The sequence below is a fragment of the Pygocentrus nattereri genome, chromosome 27 (assembly GCF_015220715.1).
Source record: "Pygocentrus nattereri isolate fPygNat1 chromosome 27, fPygNat1.pri, whole genome shotgun sequence".
In the NCBI taxonomy this organism is placed as follows: domain Eukaryota; kingdom Metazoa; phylum Chordata; class Actinopteri; order Characiformes; family Serrasalmidae; genus Pygocentrus; species Pygocentrus nattereri.
The window spans coordinates 14560001-14582785 of NC_051237.1; the positions used below are offsets into that span (position 1 = coordinate 14560001).

The window sequence follows — 22785 nt, forward strand, 5'->3', positions numbered from 1 at the left end:
TATGGTGCTCAGCGGGGTTTCAGCAGGGACAGAGGTCAGGGGTGTATACTGGGCCCTCTTCAGTTTTTTTAGGGAGATGTCAGACGCTCGTAAACTGTTTTTGAGCTGCATGGCTGAGGCTGCTGCAAATGGTAAGCAGTGTTTCCATGAACCTGGCCATCCTCTGCTCTCTGTCACCACCCAGCCTCAAAGTTATTTGCAGTAAGTTAGCTGCAGATTGGAAATTCTACCCTGCCAATTTTTTTATTTTTATTAATTTTTGTAATCTAATTTTATGTTGGTTTTTGGTTACAATTTAGTTTCAGTAAGTCTTAGGGGTGCAAAGTAGTAGTTTTAGCTCAGCTTTTATTTAGTTTCAGTTTTAGTTTTATTAATATTATGATGAATGCCATGAGAGTAGGTATTTAATAAGAGCAGAATAATAATAACTAGCACAACAGTACACAGTAGTGGCTCCAGCTTTCTTTTAAGACAGCCAAACACAGAAGACATCCACTTCTAAAATCTCATTCAACACTGAAAACAAAAAGTAAATGTATTTGGCTATAATTGCTGTGCTACTTTATTCTGAGTGGTCCTTTTAAAAGACATTTGAAAACCATGAGGGTTAGGATTAGGTTTTGGGTTAAGGTTAAGATTAGGATTAGAGCAAGGGTGAGAGTTAGGCATAGGTTTTGGATTAAGGGTAAGGTGAGGGTTAGGATTAGGGCCAGGGTTAGGGTTCGGTTTAGGGTAAGGTTGGGTAAAGTTAGGTTTTGTGTAGCGGAAGTAACAACAAATCTACTTAATGTAAGTAATGTTTCAAGAGAACATCGACAAGGTATTTTTCTCAATGTATTTAGATGCTTGACTACTGCTACTCAATTGATATGTTGTTGTGTTACAGATAATCAGTTTAGAGTTTTCTACAAAGGGCCACTCCAAATAAAGTGTTAGCTTAGTTAGTTGTGCATTGGACATTATAGCTTTGATTTTGTTTATATATTTTAGAAATTTGACATTTTATTTGTTATACAGTTAATAAACACATTTCTTCCCTGCTAGTATTCATTTTACTGATTTTTAATTAACTATAACAACCCTGTTTTGAACTAGTTAAAACTCATATCTGAAATAGAGCATTTTTTTCTGTAACTGTTCAGCTAACGTCCCTTAGAGAAGACCACCTTACTAGTGGCCCCCAGGAATCTGAGTTGATTTTTTTCTCATGGACTATGAGGTGTTTTCCACCTTGATGGCACAAATACATTATAAGAAGTTTTCACTAGAAAACATGTAGATGCTTTACGTCACAGTGGATAAGTAGCACATTAGTGGATGAGCAGGGCTTTGAAGGCCTTTAGTCATGATGTGACACATAACAGTGTTTGTGACAGTTGACACTTGCAGAGTCAGTCTGAGTGCCACCCTGCCCTCTATTTTCATCCCTCTGATAAGATTATGACCCTTTAATCAGAGAGACCAAGTTGTACTACGTCAGAAAGCACTGTACGTCTGTCAGATGCTGTCTGCAACTGCAGTGCTGCGTCACTTTCACTCTCCCCCCATATAGATCATCACTATGCAAGTCCCTTTCTTATACACCATATGCCCAAACATTGGACACCTGCTTTTGGAATGAAGGGTATTACTATGGAGTTTGCTCCTCTTTGCTAACAACTAGGCCAGTCACAATTGTTATGTGAAATGATCACAATGATTTGAGCTAACCATAATCACTTTCCACAGTTGTATTGAGCTGCAACAAGCAGAAAGTTGAGGCAAATAAATGTAAATAAATGAAAAGCACAATGGCACAGTGTGCAGTGCTATTGCCTCACAGCAAGAGGTTTGATTCCCAAATAGAGCCCTTTCTGTGTGGAATTTGCATATTTCCTCCATGTCTGCATTGGGTTTCCTTCCAAAGACATGCAGTCAGTCTAATTGGAGATACTAAATTGCCTCTAGCTGTGAGTGTGTGTGACTGTGTATGTCATTGTGTCTGCCTTGTGACGGACTGGTGAGCTGTCCAGGGTGTTTCCTGCCTTTCGCCCAATGACTGGAAGGCAGGAAACTGCAGGAACTGAGACATATCATGGGTCTTCTGAAAACAAAGAATAGTTCTAATGTGGTTTAACTCTAAACTTCTAACTTGCCACTTTACCTTGTTTAAAATGCAGTGCTATTAATGTTTGTTTATTTGTTGGCTATAAAACTAATGCTAAAATTTTTATGCTTCTGTGTTACTGTAGACCTTTATGAGTGTGTGTGTGTGTGTGTGTGTGCATGCACAACAGTGTAGTGTGTTACTTTCTTTAGTACAACCAGTTTTCAAAGTTCAACTAAGTTTTCAAAGTTAGGAAGCCTATTTGGCCACTTCAGGCATCTTGTTGCAGAAAATAAACAAAAAAGACAATACGATGGTAAATCCCAATTATTTTGCACAGGTGAACAGGTTTGTCATTGCTGTAAGGATTTGATTGTATTCAGCCAAATCATTAGTGAGGGTAGGTAATTGTGTTGGATCTCCATCGCTCCAGAGAACATTGTTCCACAGCTCCACAGCCCAAAGCTGGAGGGCTTTATACCCCTCTAGGCAAGGCTTGGCACTGGGCATTGTGACCTTAGGCTCATGCCAAATCATGGCAGTGCTTTTCTGTGGAGATCAACAAGTTTTGTGTGCACTATTGAACACCTGTGTCAGCAATGGGTGCTCCTTAAAGTGGCTGAATTCACTAATTATAAGGGCTATCTGGATATATTTGGACATGCAATTTACATACTATTTTACATAATGAAATATATAACCTGATGTAAATAAATAAATAATAAAAAAAGCATGTCTGTTTACCAACAATACAGTAGGTTTTATGTGGATTCACCCTTGTTGGAGATTGTGAAATCAGATGCAAACAAGCAGATTAACGATAAACGCAAATTACATCACTACTGTCCATACTCATTTACACTGTAACATACAGAGTATTGTTCTTGGAATAAAACACATAACCTATATCTAAATAACAGCTGGTCTGTGTTTATAGTTCAACGCTTAATCACCAAAATACAGCATGGTTCTAACAAATGCCTAGTAAAAGCTAAATGTGGTGTAATGGCTTTTGCCCATGTTGAGCGCCATGCTTTTTTGTTTACCAAGTGAGCATAAATCTTTCTGCTTGAGGTCTTTTGGGGCTCTGAGGCTGTACTGTGGGTCAGACTGGGGTTGTCCCCCACATCTGCTCAAATCATTAGCCTCAGAGACGTGCTCCAGCTCATCTCGGGCTCCTGGTGCAAATCAGGGTCTATCTCCCCTGTTTCTCCTTATCAAAACAGCAGAGCATTACAGCTGAAGATAAACATGCACCCAAAGACCCTTCTCTCCACTCCACCAATGCTAATGAATGAGGCCGTGGAGAGAAGCTTCAGGACATGCTCAGAATATACGATGATACGCTTCAAACTGGAGATGTGTTGGTAATTAGCGTCTATGAGCATGTTGGCTGGGGGGGCAGAGGTCAGGCACTGTGGGTTAGGGTGTCTTTTACTGACCAATACACCACATGTGCATGCATGAGGTGAGGTGCTTAAATGAATTTTGAGTGCTTCTGCAGATGCATGCTGACAAATGAAGGTACCTAGATTTAAATTTGTGATTTGGGTTTTGGAGAATAGACTAATATTGCGATTTATATGGCATAAAAACAGTATGTTTATCTGTGCTTGACACTGTAGGGTTGACTGTTCACTTTCAAATTTTGAGTTATTATTATGAAGTAGAAACAATGTAACAGTTAGATGGACCTCCAACACCCAAGTCAGTTAAAAGTCTGGAAAAGCAGGTTTTTCATCTCCTTTTCAAACTGTGTAAACTGTGCTAAGGTGTTTTATATAAGCAGATAATCCTAAATGAATTTCAGTTAAATATTCAACTGCATAAACAGCCAAAGCAAGCCCCTCAGTTGGCGTGATTGCCTTCTGAAACATGTTCACTGAAGCCTTCATGTTTGCAGCTGTTTTTGGCATCTCCAACATATTTCTAGCAGCTGCCAGCTTGTCCGGGGTGAAATACTGAGCTTCTCTGAAGTCCTCTGCCATGGCAATAGGCCTTAATTCAATATGCCTGAAGATCTCTCTGCATGTCAGCTTGGAGTAATGGGCCACACGTGTGTGAGTAGGGATTGCTGATTTGACACCTTAGCGGCAGAACGAAAAAGAGCCCAGTCCATGCAGGAGTGGGGTCAAACCTGAGCCAGCCCACCTACCTGAGAGTTCAGCCTCCCCAGGGGGTGACCTCTCAAGGCAGAGGCTTCTGTTTATAAATCATGCTGGCCGAAAAGCACAGCTTGGGATGATAGCTACCGCTGTCATCCTTCATCTTAAGCCTGGCAGTAGCTCAATGGAATGACCTTTCTTTTGATTAATCACCTTACTTTGTGCTTCCTTGGCTGAAGGGAAGTCTTGGTGGAGACACTTCGCTTTCCAGGCTCTGTTTATGTATTGTGATTAAGCTGTTTATGCATTGTTGTTATTTCTGCTTTACAAGTACAGTACCACTGAAAGGACACAGGTGCTCAGTGGAATAGTTTTCAGTACTTTATAGCACATTTCCATGTATTGTCTTGGATGCACAGAAACACCTGGGGATTTTTTTTTTTCTGAAGCAGGAGTCAAACTTAACTTTCTTCTATCCCTCCTGTCCGTATCTGAAGGTTGCAGTTTTGGTGATTTCTAACAGATCTTGCATGGTTGTTAGGAGTCCCATTTTCTCTAGAGCTTTTAGTACAGTTCGGAAACATTTTTCCCTTTGACTTCCCTCTTCCTTATGTAAGTGGATTATGTTATAATCTCCTCAAAAATAGTGGCCATTTGGATTAAAAATTCAATAAATGAAGGGTGCACAGTACTATATCGAGGATGCTCCTCAAGCCCTCTTGAGTTGCTCATGTTAAATGTTTCATTTTGAAAATAACCACACAGTCATTGACCTCATAATAAACAACCAATCAACCTCACTGTTTATATTTGCCTTTGAAATAAACCTCAAGCATTTGAACATAAGCCATTAGAAAAGAATAAATCATAGGTGTCTCTTATCTGGCTATTAAAACTGATTCTAATTCTGCTTCAAGGTGGTCCTTGACTCTAACTGCTGTTGTCCATTTTGGCGCTAATTCTGGCACTACTATCACTTCTGCTTTCACACTCTCTCAACAGCTTCTCACCTACTGGAGTGTGCCTTCCTGACACCTTCCACTAATTGGCTTTTAATCAGATCATTGTCCTAAAACAGGGCTTAAAAAGAGCTGGTTTCTTTAAGCAGTGTTTGAAGAGCATTTACAATTAAAACCGGAGACAGAACGTTACTGAAAAGAGATCCTGTGGCAATCACAAACTCCCATTGACTGTTTCACAGTAAGTGACCAGGCTGACAAGAGAGGGTGGGGAGCTCCAGTTAAAACAGGAAATTGCTGCTGCCTTTCAGAGAGTGCTGTCAGTTTTTATTGATCTTTCTCACGTTACAATTCTTTTGAAGCCCATTTTCATGTGTTTCATGTATCCTGTTGTAACTTTATCCGACTGATTAGAGGTTAGAGCCTTTAATTGGCTTGCTTTTATACTTTACCTTGCCTGACTTTGTCTGTGTCAGAATCAGTTTTCATCAAACAGGTCCAACTACAACAGTGGGCTTTAAAGAGATAGTTTAACCCAAAAAATCACAATTTTCCTCTTACCCCAAACATAGCTGATCAAACGTTCATTCTGTCACAAATGGCCAGAGTGACGACATCCAAATGAAAACATGGTTAGTGGTCAGATTAAATGGTGCAGTCATCTGTTAGATGACAGAGTTTTGTACGTTTTCCAGTCAGATTCCTTCCATTGGTGCCAGTGTGTAAGCTCTAGCATGTGTGCTCCTCCAAGTGGCCTGCCTGCAGACAGACCTCTGGGAAAGGTATTAGTTCAACTTAGAGTCAAATGTGCACAAATTTCCCCTTATTCCAAATGGAATCCAGCAGACAAGAAATATTTGGTGTCTGAAATTTGCTTCTTTAACTTTAACTTCTTTAACTGGAGCTATGGAACACCCTGCCAACAATCACTGTGCAAACTGCAATCACTTTAAGTTGCTAAGTAATAGATATATCAGAGGTGGACGAAGTACACAAATCATGTACTTGAGTTAAAGTAGAGATACCCAAGGTAAAATATTACTCCAGTAAAAGTAGAAGTCCTTATTCTAGACCTCAACTTGTGTAAAAGTACTAAAGTATTTACCTTCAAATGTACTTAAGTATAAAGTAAAAGTACTAAAAGAGTAATTCTGGCTCTGATGTCCTGTTATCATTTTTATAACCAGACTGGCTTCATGAACTCATTTCAGGTGAAAGTCCTCCAGCGTCTCTCTTGGTAAACCAGTCTTTTAATAGAACGTCATTAATTAGTGACGCTGACGTCTATTAAAATGATCATAAGCACAAAACACTGAAGGTAAACAGTTTCCATCAGGGAGAACCGAGTGGCTCTGAAATCACTTTTACAAACAAGCAAAGTTTCAGTTTAAGATTACTTTGTAAATTAGTTCCAAGTTGAATAAAAACTGGCTTTAAACTCAGGATCACAAATAAGTTTCCTTTACTGTGTTGATCTGTAGGCCTCTGTTCATAAACACAAACTAACCAAAACTAATTTACTATAAAATGAAAGTGTTTGTATGAATTCAGAAAAAAAGAAACACGCCAGTCACGACTGCATATGTGGACATATTTCTATATCGTGCTCTATTTACACAAAGTTAGGTTAGATCATCATTTGGGTGACATATGTGCTCCCAAATGTCTACACTGCTGCACTGACATTGAACTGTGTGCTGCACTGGCTCAGAACAAAGTGACCGCTGTGCCCTGTTTATGTTCTTGCTTTGCATTTTTTTTGTTTTGACATGTTGCATTTTTATACACACAGAAACCAAAAGGAAAATGTAGTGGAGTAAAAAGTCAGATATTTGACTTTGAAATGTAGTGGAGTGAAAGTAAAAAGTCGCCCAAAATGCAAATACTTAAGTAAAGTACAGATACACGAAAAAACTACTTAAGTACAGTAACTAATTATATTTACTTAGTTACTGTCCACCACTGATGTGTGTGTTCACTAGTGTGCATGTATGTGGGTGTTTCATACATACATACATACATACATATATATATATATATATATATATATATGCATTAATTAAGTAATAGAATCAATCATACTTGTATTTAAACTGTGCTCTCTGTTAATTACAGTGCTACTCTTGAGTCATTGTTGCATTTTGGATGGAAATGGAAGGGTTAATCAGGGTTATTCTTGAAATATGAAATGTCCAGCAGTTGCAACACTTGCAAATCAAAAATTGTTTTCTCAGTGGTACCTAGATATGATATAGCTAAGCAACCGCTTCTACTAGTTAGGAGTTGAAGAGCAAGACAATGCATTAGATTGACCATTAAGATTTTTGAGAAGTTGCAAAGGAATCAACCAATCGTGTTTTGATTTCAAATATGCAGAACCAGTTTCATGAGAAAAACATCAGAAACCTAGACCCTCTGGAATATCCCACTGACTGTGAATATAAGCAGTAGCCAAAGCAATATAGCCAAAAAAATCAAACCTGCCACAATTAATGTGAATTGCTGTTAACTTACAAAATCTCATAGGGACGCTAGCAGAAGTTAGCATATAGCAGAGGTTTATTTTCTTCTTAATTTTTGACATTTATAAGCTGAATTGAAGATCTAGCTCTAATATTCATGGTACACCACTGAGTAATAGTATGTCAATGATATATCATACAGGATCGGAGACCACAAAAATATTTCTTGAGGCAAGTGTTTGATGACTTAGGCAAGGCATTTGTATTATGCTAATTGTGGCTATGAGCAAAGTCCTTATTGCAGCAGTGTCTATGTAAGTTTTAATTCTGACAAAGCAATTAATTGTTGAAGACTAAGAACAACTAATTAGAAAACATAATTAGATCTACTCCTGCTTATTTGGAGTGAAAACCTGCAGCCAAACCAGGCCTGGAAAAGATTGTACCTTATAGAGAAGTCTGTCCACTTGCTAATCTCCTACACATGTATTTTCAGCCATACAAAACCAGGTTCCTTTCTTTTTGATAAGTAAAGACCTATAAGTCAAAAATGGTAAGCTGCAGTAATACTTCAAAAAACATATAAAAAATGTTTTTCATGTTATTCTGGTTGCTACACATGTGCATATCTCCACAGCAGGAAAAGGCTTTATCTAAAAGGCTGTATCAGCGAGTAGATCGCCTCACTTTATTGAAGGGCAGGACTTTAGCTACAAACAGATGACATGTTGGGTGTTATGAGCTTTCTCATTCATTTTTCAATTGGTGAACTGTCTCCTCCTCCTTTATAAGGTCTTTGCTATAAGCTTCCACTACTTGTTAGCTCCATTAGCCTCATAGCACTAGTACAAAACTAAGCTGTTTGGGTGTACGCTTGGCAGCATGGCTGGAGGCATGTCTCAGAAGAGAATGAGACAGCACGAGAGTGAGAAAGAGAGAGAGAGAGAATGAAAGAGAGAGAGAGAGGCAGAGAGTGTACCAGCAGATGGTAGGGCAGAACCCCTGGGGGTAGAAGCAATGTTATACCCTGGGACCAGAACAACCAATAATGCCCTGTTGAGCTTCCCACCTGCGGCTCTCCAGCAGACAATGTTATCTCATCTCCCTGACCTATTGTATGCCTCGCTGCCTGTAATGACAGTGCAGAGACCCACACAGCCATGCAGGCCTGTCCCTCGAGAGCAAAACCCTGGGAACGGCTCAAGCGTCAACGTAATCTCTCCATCATGGTCCATTCAAATCAATACATAGCATAGAGATGTACTTTGAGGCTTTGTAGGACAGTCAGCTATGGAGCTCTTTACAAACAAGCTACACTGAAAATGAAGAGGCCTTATGGTCATTTATATTACAATTTTTCTCATGCGTGAAACATCCTGCTTGGAAATGATCATTGCTTCTAAAATTCATTTATTGCTTCCAGTTATTAGCCGGCTCCATAACAAGACAGTCAGCGTTTCCACCAGAGCATCCAGATAGCCTCCTGCAGACCAGAAAGTCAGATCCAATCATAAACATATGACACAGAGCCTCCTCAGCTTCTCTTATCAGTCCCAACACACACACACACACACACACACACTGTTCCGGATCCCTTCTGCTCCCCCTACACACACTTTAATCCTCTCAAGGAACGTAACTGACCCTTGCCTGGAATGTGCCAGAACAAAGGTCAGGTCAGATGTTACAGTTCAAGTTAATCTTTCACACAAACGCCTCCAAAGCTGACTCCAAAAATAAAAAAAATGTACAAATGGTCTGTTTGTTGATGTGAAGCGAGCACTAAGGGTAAATATGGGGTTATTCTTACATCATGCTAGGTAATTAGTCTTGTGTAACGCATTGCTCATACTGTATCTACTGGCCAGTTGCCTGTTTGAATATGATCAGGCAGTACTGAAAAAGTTTCCATCAGGTAGCCTCTATAAAGTGTCTGAAGGCACCACAGTGAACAGATCTCCCCAGCTGATACTGAATTACTTCACCCAACACAATGCGCTTCTGCTCTTTAATCCACAATCAGTGTTTGCTAAACAAAGGAGTACATTATCCAGAGGATCAAATGGTTGAAGCACACCCAGGCTGTCCTGGAGATGGCCTGGGTGGCGATCCCATTCCTGAGAACAAAGGAATAGAGAGAGAGGTGGAGAGAAAGAGACAACATCTCACCTGCTCTCAGAGGAAGGACAAACAGAGAAAGCACAGAACCTTTTCTTGATGATCAGAACTTATCAACTGCAATACAGCACTTCTTACCATATATTCACATTATTAATATTATTAGTGACTCTGTGCAATTACTGATAATATTAATACTATTATAAAAAAACTGTATTGCAGTGCTTTTTATCATGTTATTACATTACTATTATTAGTGATTGTACCATGTGCAGCCTTACTGTTATCCAATTTATACTATTCTTCTTGTTTTCTTGATTCTCTGCTGAATTTCACCACAATTCCAGAATGTTCTGTCTGACTGAGAGAGGAGCACTTCCGCAAAGCAACTATACAGTGGATATTTCCTTTAGCAAACACTTAGAAACAGCCTAGCAACCAACTGAAATAACCAAAGCAACCAGCTGGAACACCACAGCAATCACTTAGCAACTCCCTAACAACCACTAAACATACCACAGTAACCACCTAGCAATACTATACCTCCAACACCATAGCAACAACATAGTAACAACTTATCAACCACCAGAGAAACCACAGAAACCATCTAGTAACAAACTGGAATAATAAAGAAAGCACCTAGGATAACCTAGCAACTGCCTAGACACACGCTAACAACCACCTGAAACACTATAGCTACTCAGTAGTACCCTCTGTTGCTCTAGCAACAACTTAGAGACATCTGAAAATTGCTTACGTTGTGCAGTCTCTCTGCCTTTACTTTAGGAAAGGTATTTTTCCAGTTATTATTATTATTATTATTATTATTATTATTATTGAACTACTTCCTTTTGCTAGACATGTTTAATGAATTGTCAAGCCAGACGTAACACCATTTTGCAAGTTTAAAGACTATCATACATATTTTTCTGAATTACTACAATAGAATTTATCCAAAAATGGGATTATCCTTGTGAAATGTAAACACATCTCACAAAAAGTGACACAAATCCAAAGGCATTTTGTGTCTCCGAGGATCAGAACAGCCTTATTCTCATATGTGAATTCCCTATAGACAGCTTTTTCCTGAGCTCAAAAGCCTCTTTCCAGCTCTTTCAACAGTACTTCTCCCATGGGCAAGACCACAGCATTCATTACACACGCGAGCCTATTGATAAGAATCCAGATAAACCTCCAACAAATTCCTAATGTGTCTCATATTTTTTTATTGAATTTTGGTCCCTCAGCTTTGCTGGTTGATAAGAAAAACGCCATGCCTCTATATAAACAGTTAGGGTTTGGAGTCAGTGCTGGTTTTTAGCTGTTAGTGCTGTGGGTCCAGCTAAAACTGTGAGAATGGCCTACTTGTGTTGGCTGATCCTCTGAGATATGCCTTGTTTTGAAAGCTGCAGCTATGTTGGCTCTCACTAAATTATGCTTTAATTAAACTGACACACATGACTTCAACAATAAATAACATTTTAATTGCGAATACAAACAACTGTTTAACCGGCGTTTAGATTAGGAAATCGCAACCACAGCAGCCTTGGTCTGACGTTATCTAATAAAACGTCTCTTTGGCAGTTTAATGTGTTACATTCAAGAGTCTCTTGAAAGCTTTTAACTTGAGTCAACAATTTGGTTCTTGAATTGGCATTTTGGGATGAACAAGAAGTTATTAAATGATAAATCATAAACTGTAATGGTCTATGAATTTTGACAGCTTATCTGCCTCAATACTTATTGGTAAAGGTGAAGCTATTTTAGCGTGACAGGGTTGAAAACATTGATGGTAAACTTTTAAATGGTGGTTCCAAAAATGGTGGTTTTGAATTCTCGCTGATCGAGAATAATAAATATAATCCTAGAGTTCTGTTTAGTGTGATTTCCAGAATCACGAAAAATCAGGCAGGTAATGAACCTCAAATTCCGGCAACTCTCTCAGTTTTTTTTTAGGACTTCTTTAATAATAAAATTGAAAATATTAGACAACAAATTCAACCCACAGTATTTAATCCAACTTGGCTTCCAACTTGGCTGTTATCTGACCTAAAACAAAACACAGTTGTAGAAAAAAGGCAGGAAACTTTTTACCCACTCCCACAGCTAGAGCTAGAGAAGATTATCTCCTCTGCAAATTGCATAACCTGCACACTCAATGCAATTCCCTCAAAATTACTGAAAGAAGTATTGCCAGTTATTATAAACCGTATTTTAACTATAGTAAACTCGTCCCTTAGCCTGGGCCATGTTTCCAAAGCTTTTAAACTAGCAGTTATCAAACCTCTGATCAAGAAACCAAATCTTGATGTTAGTGTATTGTCAAATTACAGGCCTGTTTCTAACTTACCGTTTATATCTAAGATCTTAGAAAAGGCTGTGGCCCAACAACTTAGTTCATATCTACATAAGAACCATATATATGAAAAATTCCAATCTGGATTCAGGCCACAACACAACACTGAGACGGCTCTAGCTAAGATAACTAATGATCTTCTTCTTGCCTCTGATCAAGGTTATATATCCCTGTTAATGCTACTTGACCTCAGCGCAGCTTTCGATACAATAGACCACAATATTCTCCTAGAAAGGTTAGAAAACATGGTTGGAATCACAGGGACGGCTCTGTCATGGTTCCAGTCTTACCTAACAGAACGTTATCAGTTCGTCAGTGTAAACAATTTATCTTCCAATTATTCAAAAGTAAGATTTGGAGTTCCGCAGGGCTCTATTTTAGGACCATTATTATTTATACTATACATGTTATCGTTAGGCACAGTTATAAGTAACCATGGCATTAATTTTCATTGTTATGCAGACAATACGCAACTGTACATATCAGCCAAGCCTGATGACAAAAACAGATTAAAGAAAATAGAGGACTGTGTAAAAGACGTGAAATGCTGGATGTTACGGAACTTCCTCCTAATAAACAATAACAAAACAGAGGTTCTCCTTCTGGGTCCAAGAAATAAATTACCAGATTTAATTTTATATCTCGCTGACTTTTCAGTTACACCTGGCTCAGCAGCAAAAAATCTTAGTGCCATATTTGATTCAGATTTATTATTCGATCAACACATAGGCAGCATCACTAGAACAGCATTTTTACATCTTCACAACATTGCCAAGATAAGAAATGCCCTATCCCTGCGGTACTAGTACTAGTACTTGCAGAAACACCTGCCTTTATTACTTCAAGGCTAGACTATTGTAACACACCACCGGAATCTAAGCAAACTTCAACTAGTCCAAAACGCCGCAGCCAGGGTCCTCACTAAAACTAGAAAATATGATCATATCAGTCCAGTGCTATCATCACTTCATTGGCTGCCTGTTAAATTCCATATTGATTATAAAATTCTTTTATTGATGTATAAAGCCCTACATGGGCTCGCTCCTGAGTACCTGCAAGACCTTATTTCCTATTACGAGCCATCACGACTACTCAGATCCCAGAGTGCTCGCTTATTAATAGTTCCCAGAATTCATAAGGCTGCAGCTGGGGGAAGAGCCTTTTCTTGTAAAGCCCCAAAACTCTGTAATGATCTTCCAGAAAATGTTTGGGACTCACACACAGCCTCAGTCTTTAAAACTAGGCTGAAAACTCACTTGTTCAGTTTAGCTTTTGGTAGGTAATGTTCCCCCATAGATAAAGGCAGCAGATCCAGGGGACCATGGACACAGGGAATTATAGTAAACTGAGACACTGGTGCTGTCGTCCGGCTGCTCGCAGGAGGTCACTCAGGTTTGTGGACGGTGGAGTGGAGGGATGCCAAACTGTTTCAGAGTGCTGCCGTGTCTGTGTGTCCTTCTGGTTCTCTCCTTTTAGCTAAGCTGTCATAGTCAGATCTGCCGGAGTCATTAGCCACACTCTGGAAATGTTCACATTCCCTGTTTTACATACAAACAGACAGAATAAAAGTAATTCCCTCTCCCTGCCTTTTTATTGAGTATACAACCACACACATGTCCGGCCGGACACTGAAGGACGACTGACTGTCGAGCCCTCCTGCTACCCACTTCAGACCAGCTGCCCACGGCCCAGCTACCGCCACCTGCCTTGGACTAGCTGCCCGGAAAACTACATTGATGTTTTCATAGACTCCTAGCTATTACTACTACTAATACTACTGCTATTGATATTAGTAGTATAATCACTTGTAGGTAGTTTGACCAGAGGAGGATGGGTCCCCTCTAGTGAGCCTTGGTTCCTCCCAAGGTTTCTTCCTCAACTTTGAGGGAGTTTTATCTTGCCACTGTCATCCCTGGCTGCTCACCTGGGTGTTTTTATGTTCTTGTGAAATCTGGAATTCTGTGAAGCTGCTTTATGACAACATCAGTTGTAAAAAGCGCTATACAGATAAATTTGATTAGATTTGATTTGATTTGATTTGAATTGTAAGCTGTGAAAGACAAACTGAGAAATCTCAACTGAGCAAATGTCAGAAAGCTTTTACAATGAGGGTCACTTCCTCAATGGCATCTGAACATAAAGAGCATGAAGTGAGAGCCCTCAAACCTCTGAGCTAGGGCGTCCTGCTGCTCCCCACGAGACACCTCACCCTCCAGCAAGATAACCATGCTTGTCAACCACTGAAGATAGCTGAGAAAGGGTCCTTTCTTTTCCAGTGGCATAACAAACAGCAGCTGATGTTATCTTAAGAAGATAAAATCAGCTGAATAGTTCTTCTCATCTCCTCATATTGACACAGTATTATCAGGGAACTGGGAAAGTAGACATTTCAGACATGACTCTGTTAAAACTGTATTTGCACATTTTTCCCTTTTCCCCAAATTAGGCGATCTGTCAAGACATGCGTGGCTCACCAAAGTTCGCTTGCTTAGTTTTTGGTAGTAATGTTCATACAAGCCCATTTCCTCATCTCATTTGCCTTAGCAGTACCTGTCATAACTTTAAAATGTGCCAAATTTTCATAGTAAGTTTAACTTGTAATATCTCAGTAATCCCAGTCTTACTGACATCACACTGTCATCTCTGGCGCTGGAATGGAAATATTCTAGTTTTAAATGTCCAGGTTTTACATGGGGGACCTTTTTTTCTTGGAAAAATGCACCCTAAAATGGCTGTTTCTGGTGCATTTTCACATTTAAATATACCTTAAAATTAATTGCATTGCTGGAGCCTATCCCAGCAGTCTTCGGGCGGAAGGCAGGATACACCCTGGACAGGACGCCAGTCCATCGCAGGACAGACAGACACTCACACCTAGGGGCAATTTAGAATGTCCAATTGGCCTGACTGCATGTCTTTGGACTGTAGGAGGAAACCGGAGAACCCAGAGGAAACCCACGCAGACATGGGGAGAACATGCAAGAGGACCCCAGTTGCCTGGCCGGGGAATCGAACCCAGGCCCTCCTCGCTGTGAGGCAACAGCGCTACCCACCACACCACCGTGCCGCCTATATATAATATACTATATAATAATATAATATATAATAATAATTCTAATATAATATAATATAATATAATATAATATAATATAATAAAACAATAGATACCTAGCTAGCTCATAAAGAATAACTGATATTAGCAGGCTAGTTAACTTGGTAACTTCCACTTCAGTCACATTATCTAACTTAATCTAGTGCACTTCCTTACCTCCTTTACAAAACTACGATGTTTCAAGAGCTGAAAGCTTTAATGTTTTTTCTTAGATGCTTAATGTTACTTCCTTTCATCAGTGTCTCTGACTGTTTTTTTTTTTTAAAGCTGACAGAACAACAGAGCTTTTCAACAGCAACAATAACACATTGACTGAGCAGAATCTAGGTCTCCATCCAGCTGAGGCATATTCATTACAGACCTTATAATCGTTATTTATGCTGAGATTAAACACCATGAATTCATCCATTTAAACAGTTTCATTGCAGCTTTAACCTCAACCCCTATTTCTTAAAAGGGTACCAGCTCTATGGAGAACAGGAAATTTACTATGGAAGCAGAAAAACAGCAGTCACTAAAAGGGAACAATCCAACAAGGCAGAGACAACAAAGAGCCAGAAATTCAACAAATGCTGATCAGAACAAGCCCTATTGTAAAAAAACAAAAAAACAAAACTTAGTCATCTCTTTCATGATGTGATCTAGACTGTCAAAAATCTTCATTGTACAGTTACACTTACTTTGGATGTGTTTTGTATTTAGATACCTAGCTAGCTCATAAAGAATAACTGACATTAGCAGGCTAGCTAACTTGCTAACTTCCACTTCAGTCACATTATCTAACTTGCTAATTTATGAGCTCACTGACTGAAATATTCCACAATAAAACAAATTGTCAAAAATTTGAATTTACATCAAATATACTAGATTTACAATGAATGCCACCAAAGTTTGAGCAAATTAGAAAGCAGAGCTCAAATTTTTATTACCTGTGGTGAAGTTTCTTGGCTGCCTTCATATTCCAAAAACAGAAAATGACTCACAGTCATTGCAGTGGAAGCTGGAAGGTGCAGATTCTGCTGCAACATGACTCTAGATTGGCTGAACAGGCTTTAGACATGAGGTATGTTTAACAGACACTTTGCGAAGCAAAACAACTTTGTGTGGTTTTCCCATAAAATAATGACTTTGCTGTCACTTTTACACCCAGAATGGGTTGTGGTGTTTTCTGTCCCATTTTCACCCCTGGCTGCTACAGTATCAGAAAGCACATAAATGTGTCCTGAAAAAGATCTTCAAACAGGCAACCTCTTGGAAATCTTTTTGCTTGTTGCTGTTCTAGTGAAATCACATCCCACTGCCAGAAACAGAAAGGAAAAACAAAGAACAGAAAGCTCTGCAACTGGATCGCAGCAGTAAAAGTGATGAGCTGGTACATTTGGGCAGGAAGCTGGCCTAATCCAGAGCCTGTTCTTATCAGAGTTTGGCCAGGCATCTGTGCCCCATCCACCCAGTGCTGGTAGCAGGAGAAGGAGAGATCAGACACATGCTGTTAGCCTGTGATCCTTGGCAGCTGTATGTTTACCAACTCTCTCTGACCCTGTCCCAGTGGCTAATAGGCGAGATTTATACCACTTTGTTTAGGAAGTTATGACCTGAGGACCCTTAGTCAGCATTCATGTGAGACCAGCACCATAAAGTGCAGGCCTGGGATGTTCTCTGAAGTTAAATGATATATCTAGCAGAGATATAAGTGAGTAGTAGTTCATCACATTCCCGATCTGATTCGCATCTCATGTTACCAGATAAATGGGCCAAAAATGACAAAGTAAAATCTTCCATTAATATAAAAAGTTAAGAATAGTCTAATGCTTCAGAGATACAAGCTTGCATCCTGACAGCAAAGATATGTTTTGGATTGAGGGACCCCAATGAGAGTCCAAATGACTTATTAACAACAGCTGAAACTGAATCCCAGAGAATGCGGAGGATTTTTCAGAAGACCAAAAAAGCCAGAAGACAGAAGCAAACAAAGTCCCAAATCCTCTTTTAATTTAGTGATGAGATCAGCATGATTAGGCACAGCAGCAGTAGGGACTTTTGTGAGACATACCAGTGGAAAAACAAAAGAGAGAAAAAAAATTCCCTGGACGTTCCAGCAGCACACATCCTGTGCTATCTGACTGTCCAGCAGTGCCTATCTGTTTGCTTTGCGGCTATCGAGTGGAAAAACTGACTCATGGTGTGACTCTGGAGTCAAAACCCACCGCCACTGTTGGCCTTGCTCCTGAGCTGGCCCCAACATAAACACAGCTCTCTTCAACATCACTGGGTAAACTTCCCCTCTGCTCACTGATGCGCACACTTCCTGCAGGACGGATCAGTAACTGCAGCGGATTAAGGGCGTTCAATCAGAAAGTGACGTGTTGATGATATATTATGATGTGCAGAAGCCAGAGAGCACACTTCCCACCTGGGCATGTCTTCCCACCAAGCTTGAAGAAGATATACGTATGCTGAGACCTTCTTGGCTGGTGAGAGCTACTAATCTCCAGGTTTGTCAGTTCCAGAAGTGCTAGTTGCAGAAAACGTGGAACATCTGCCACACAACAAGAAAATACGCACTAAAATACATCTTGACCACCACCAAGTCAAGAATAGCTCATGTTTATATAAAAGGGCTTTCCCCTGCAGAAAATGCTAGCGTGCCTCCAAATTCTCTCTTTCTGGCAATTTTGATGTGATTAATCAGTGCTTTTAAGTAACTGAAGGCCTATTTTTCATTTCCTGTCCTAGGAGGCAGATTCATATCTCCTGTGGCACCGAACCAACTGAAACAACCTTAATATGTTTCTCCCGTACTACTACAGCCAAACGACTGATAGAATCTACAGGCCTAAATGTTCTCCACTGCGCTGGCCCTACCCAGAGGAGTCAGAGTTCATGGTTAACATGATTGAAGAACAATGCTAATGTTCTGTGTAAGAGATGGGGTGTGTGATTCCGTGCACCCTGAGGGAGTCCCACCCAGAGAGCAGCAAGAGGAAGCGTGGTGGAGGGTGGTCAGCACCACCGGACCCTCTCCACACCCGTTGCTGAGAATCCACAGTAGGACTTCCTCAAATTAGAGTGTTCCAGCAACAGGACTGTGATCTGTAAGGTGACTTATTAGATAATCAGCAATCAGAGACATCTCACTATAACTGAGTGGATCAGTCCAAAGGCTCTGGTGTGAAGTGTGTGAAGTTTGACATATTTCCCTGTTCACTGGATAAGGAACAATGATGACATTTGTTTTCTATGAAGCCAGTTTATTCATTTTGAATCCAATCTCAGTTATTTGGTTTGTGGCTCAGCAGAAGGGGTGGATGGGGTCTGGGTCAACTCATATGGTTTCTCTCTGACGTGTGCCATTCTGGCTTTAAATAAGAACTAGTGTATTGTCAGCTACACTTCAGTAGCCATTCAGAAATGTTACTTTGCGCCTTTAATATACTGCATAATTACCATTAACAGCATCTGTCTGGCCTTTCTTGCACCAAATATAGTAGCGCAACGTCAAACTGAAGGAAAGCTTTGTCATCCTCACTAATACAAGCATTAACTACAATAAACAACAGCCAATGAGAGGGTTAGAAAAAAAACTCTTGGGGAGAAAGCTGTGAACAACCAGAACGAAAGTCATGGCGAAGGAGTTATTTGGACAAAGGAGCCACGAATACTGACTGCAGCTGCTCAGCCACTAACTGGCACAACAAGCTTCTGAAGGCTTTGATTGAACATTCAGCCTTCTCCAATGAGTTGGCGAACCTGTGAAAATTACAATACAACCCACATTTTTTGCATTCTCATCTTTCTTGTTTCTGCAAAAATGAGTGCACGAACAGCTACAGATAGTTGATCAAGCACTGCTTTGGCAGATTTCACATTTGTCTTTGTGGTTTGAATGCTTTCCTATGGATCTTGTCTGGGCTCAGCTATGCATTGTGCACACACATCCCTTATATTCATTCCCCTCTCGCTATGGGGCCTGTGTAGCACTAGGCCTGGGGAGAGCTCACAGGTTGCCCTCTACAAGTGACAACCCTTCCTGCTAGGGTTCACAGAACAAACAATGCTTCAAGAATTTCTGTTTTACAACATCAGCTCTACCTGATAAGCACAGACTTTCTATTAGCACTGCACAAAACAGCTTACGCCACTGATCTGCTGAACTGCTTGGCTGGAGGCCACTGAATACCACACTGATGTCACATTTACAAGTATGCTGAACCTCCTTGTGTGATTTGTAAAAAAAAGCTGCTTTCTAATGCTGCTTTCAAGTACAAGTGGGGTGGTAGTTTTGTCCCAGAAGGAACTTGTCCACTCAACATGCACATTCATGTGGTTTATGTGAGAGATTAACAGAACCTGGAGGTTGTGAGATGGGTGTTGTAGTTTCTTAGCTAGTTGGCCTATAGGTTTTGGCCTATTTTACTGGTCTTTTGAAGTCATAAGCAGAAGCAGAAACAAAATGAGGTTAACTTTACATGTGTAAAATGTACTGTAGTATTCCCAGTTATTGTATCTTTGTGCAGTTTATCTGATCACTTTCTGATGTTTGAATGTTTGCTTCTGTTCTCTGCCAAGATAGCAACAGTGCTGACATCACAGCTCATCCAGTTTGTGCCGCAAAAAAAAAAAAAGATCATCCAATTTCAAAGGGAATTCAATTAAGCCTCCAGGTGGGTAAATTGTTTTTCCAATAAAACCGAGACAGCTGGGAGTGTCCTCAATATAAGCACACAAATGCTAACAACATTGCCCGTTTTCTCAAACTGTTGGTCTAAAATGACAGTTGATTGGACGAAAGCACGCTGGCAGTTCAAGGCAGCTTGGCAGTCATTAAAGCTTGCACCTGTGTTACATTATGAATTGTGTCATCACACATTAGAACATAGATGAACTTGAAGCATTTACATCCATGTACTTGCATGAAGTACACTGCTCAAAAAAATAAAGGGAACACTCAAATAACACATCCTAGATCTGAATGAATGAAATATTCTCATTGAATACTTTGTTCTGTACAAAGTTGAATGTGCTGACAACAAAATCACACAAAAATCATCAATGGAAATCAAATTTATTAACCAATGGAGGCCTGGATTTGGAGTCACACACAAAATTAAAGTGGATAAACACACGACAGGCTGATCCAACTTTGATGTAATGTCCTTAAAACAAGTCAAAATGAGGCTCAGTATTGTGTGTGGCCTCCACGTGCCTGTATGACCTCCCTACAATGCCTGGGCATGCTCCTGATGAGGTAGCGGATGGTCTCCTGAGGGATCTCCTCCCAGACCTGGACTAAAGCATCCGCCAACTCCTGGACAGTCTGTGGTGCAACATGGCGTTGGTGGATGGAGCGAGACATGATGTCCCAGATGTGCTCAATCGGATTCAGGTCTGGGGAACGGGCGGGCCAGTCCATAGCTTCAATGCCTTCATCTTGCAGGAACTGCTGACACACTCCAGCCACATGAGGTCTAGCATTGTCCTGCATCAGGAGGAACCCAGGGCCTACCATACCAGCATATGGTCTCACAAGGGGTCTGAGGATCTCATCTCGGTACCTGATGGCAGTCAGGCTACCTCTGGGGAGCACATGGAGGGCTGTGCGGCCCTCCAAAGAAATGCCACCCCACACCATTACTGACCCACTGCTAAACCGGTCATGCTGAAGGATGTTGCAGGCAGCAGATCGCTCTCCACGGCGTCTCCAGACTCTGTCACGTCTTTCACATGTGCTCAGTGTGAACCTGCTTTCATCTGTGAAGAGCACAGGGCGCCAGTGGTGAATTTGCCAATCCTGGTGTTCTCTGGCAAATGCCAAGTTGTGTGGGTTGTAGAGTCCGTCTCCTGCTACCACGAGTGTGAAAGCACCACCAACATTCAAAAGTGACCAAAACATCAGCCAGAAAGCAGAAAGGTACTGAGAAGTGATCTGTGGTCCCCACCTGCAGAACCACTCCTTTATTGAGTGTGTCTTGCTAATTGCCAATAATTTCCACCTGTTGTCTATTCCATTTGCACAACAGCATGTGAGGTTGCTTCCTAAGTGGACAGGTTGATTTCACAGAAGTTTGATTTACTTGGAGTTATATTGTGTTGTTTAAGTGTTCCCTTTATTTTTTTGAGCAGTGTATGTTTCTGGCCACTAAATGCAGTAGGTTGTCTTTTGATCTTGCGCTGCTCTGTTGTTGAATACCAAAACGTGGACTTCTAGCTACAGGAACTCCTGTTTTTAATACAGCGTGCTTTGGTGAAACTAACAAGCTGGGAGAAATTCAATTCTCTGATGATAACAGCAGAGCAGTAAACACTCCTCAAAGACTCTTGCTAGGGTTCTGCCAAGCGATGTTTATTCTCCAAACAGATATGTCCAGCAGCTCTGTCTGGGCAGGCCAAAAAGCAGCAACAACATGATAACACCCTTCTGTTGTCCTGAAAACACACATCCACAGACAATGGTGGGAATCGGCTTCAGACTAAAAGCTTATGTACATAAACAACTGGCTGCCTCAAAAAGGAACAGCTTTAAACTCTTCACCAGTGTTGTGGAAGCAACTGTCTTATCAGTTGATACTGTGTATGTTAAAAATAGGAAAAGAGTGAGGAATTTTCACTGTCATCAGAGACCCCAGTGCATCCATGTCCTGAATGTGGAGTGGGGGGAGGATGATGATGGGGAAGGTGGAGCTTTCTGTTGCTGTGGTCAGAATGCTTCCTGCAGATGTTGATGCATTCTTATCACAGGTCAGAGGAGAGGAATCTGGACAGGTTGATAATGAAAACACCCTGAGGAGCTTCCTGAGGATATTGTAACCTCCAGCCTTTGCTCTGCTGCACGTTTCTGACCTGGACAGGACAGATTTTCTTTATCCCTTCCGAGCAGTGCTGAGATGTTAAAGGAGGACAGGCCTGCTTCGCTAACGAGACAGCCATTGTCTAGGAGGAAGAGCCACCTCCCAACGCACAGTGGCTTGACGGTAATATAGATAAGGCCTCCATGTTTGTGTTGGCCTCAAATTAAAAACAGGAGGAAGAGGATTTATCTCTACATCCTGGCCGGCTTTGCTGTGTACTGACTTACAAGCAGAGGTTATGAATGATTTCACAATGAGCCCATTCGATTTGTTTAAAATCCACCATATGAAATGGGGATTAAGAACTAATAACCTCAGGATATTACATTGTAAGCTCAAAAACAATGTTAGAGATCACACCAGTAAAGGAAGACAGCTTGACAATAACTGGCTATGATGATATCAAGGTCCAGACCGTGGTAGTTTCAGATGTTCACACATCTCCATTTGTGAGATTTAATATAGAAATAGCTGCGTCCTGATAATGCAGTAGCTTAGCTCATGGGCGGAGCTACAGGTATCACAGGCCTAGTCCAATCAAATGAAGACGGGACATTTATTAAACTATTTTTAAGACAGTGAAATTTGATTAGTTTTCCGTGATTAATGGCACCACATAATGGCCAATCAAAATCATAATGCTCTACATCAACCTCCAATCACTGGATAGCAACCACTGCTATCTGCCATTGCATCAAGCTTTCACCCGTCACATCAGAACACCTTCATTCTTCATTCA

At 40.6% G+C, this 22785-nt stretch overlaps 1 protein-coding gene across 1 annotated transcript in view; it reads right to left on the reverse strand.

Annotated features, from left to right (window-relative positions):
- grifin (galectin-related inter-fiber protein) overlaps window positions 1-16196 on the reverse strand; it is a 43845-nt gene extending 27649 nt beyond the window's left edge. Inside the window, exon 1 of the mRNA XM_017703097.2 lies at window positions 16128-16196. Within this exon, the coding sequence (XP_017558586.1) occupies window positions 16128-16187 (60 nt within the window). The 5' untranslated portion in view covers window positions 16188-16196. The remainder of the gene's footprint in view (window positions 1-16127) is intronic.
- Window positions 16197-22785: the final 6589 nt, after the last annotated feature.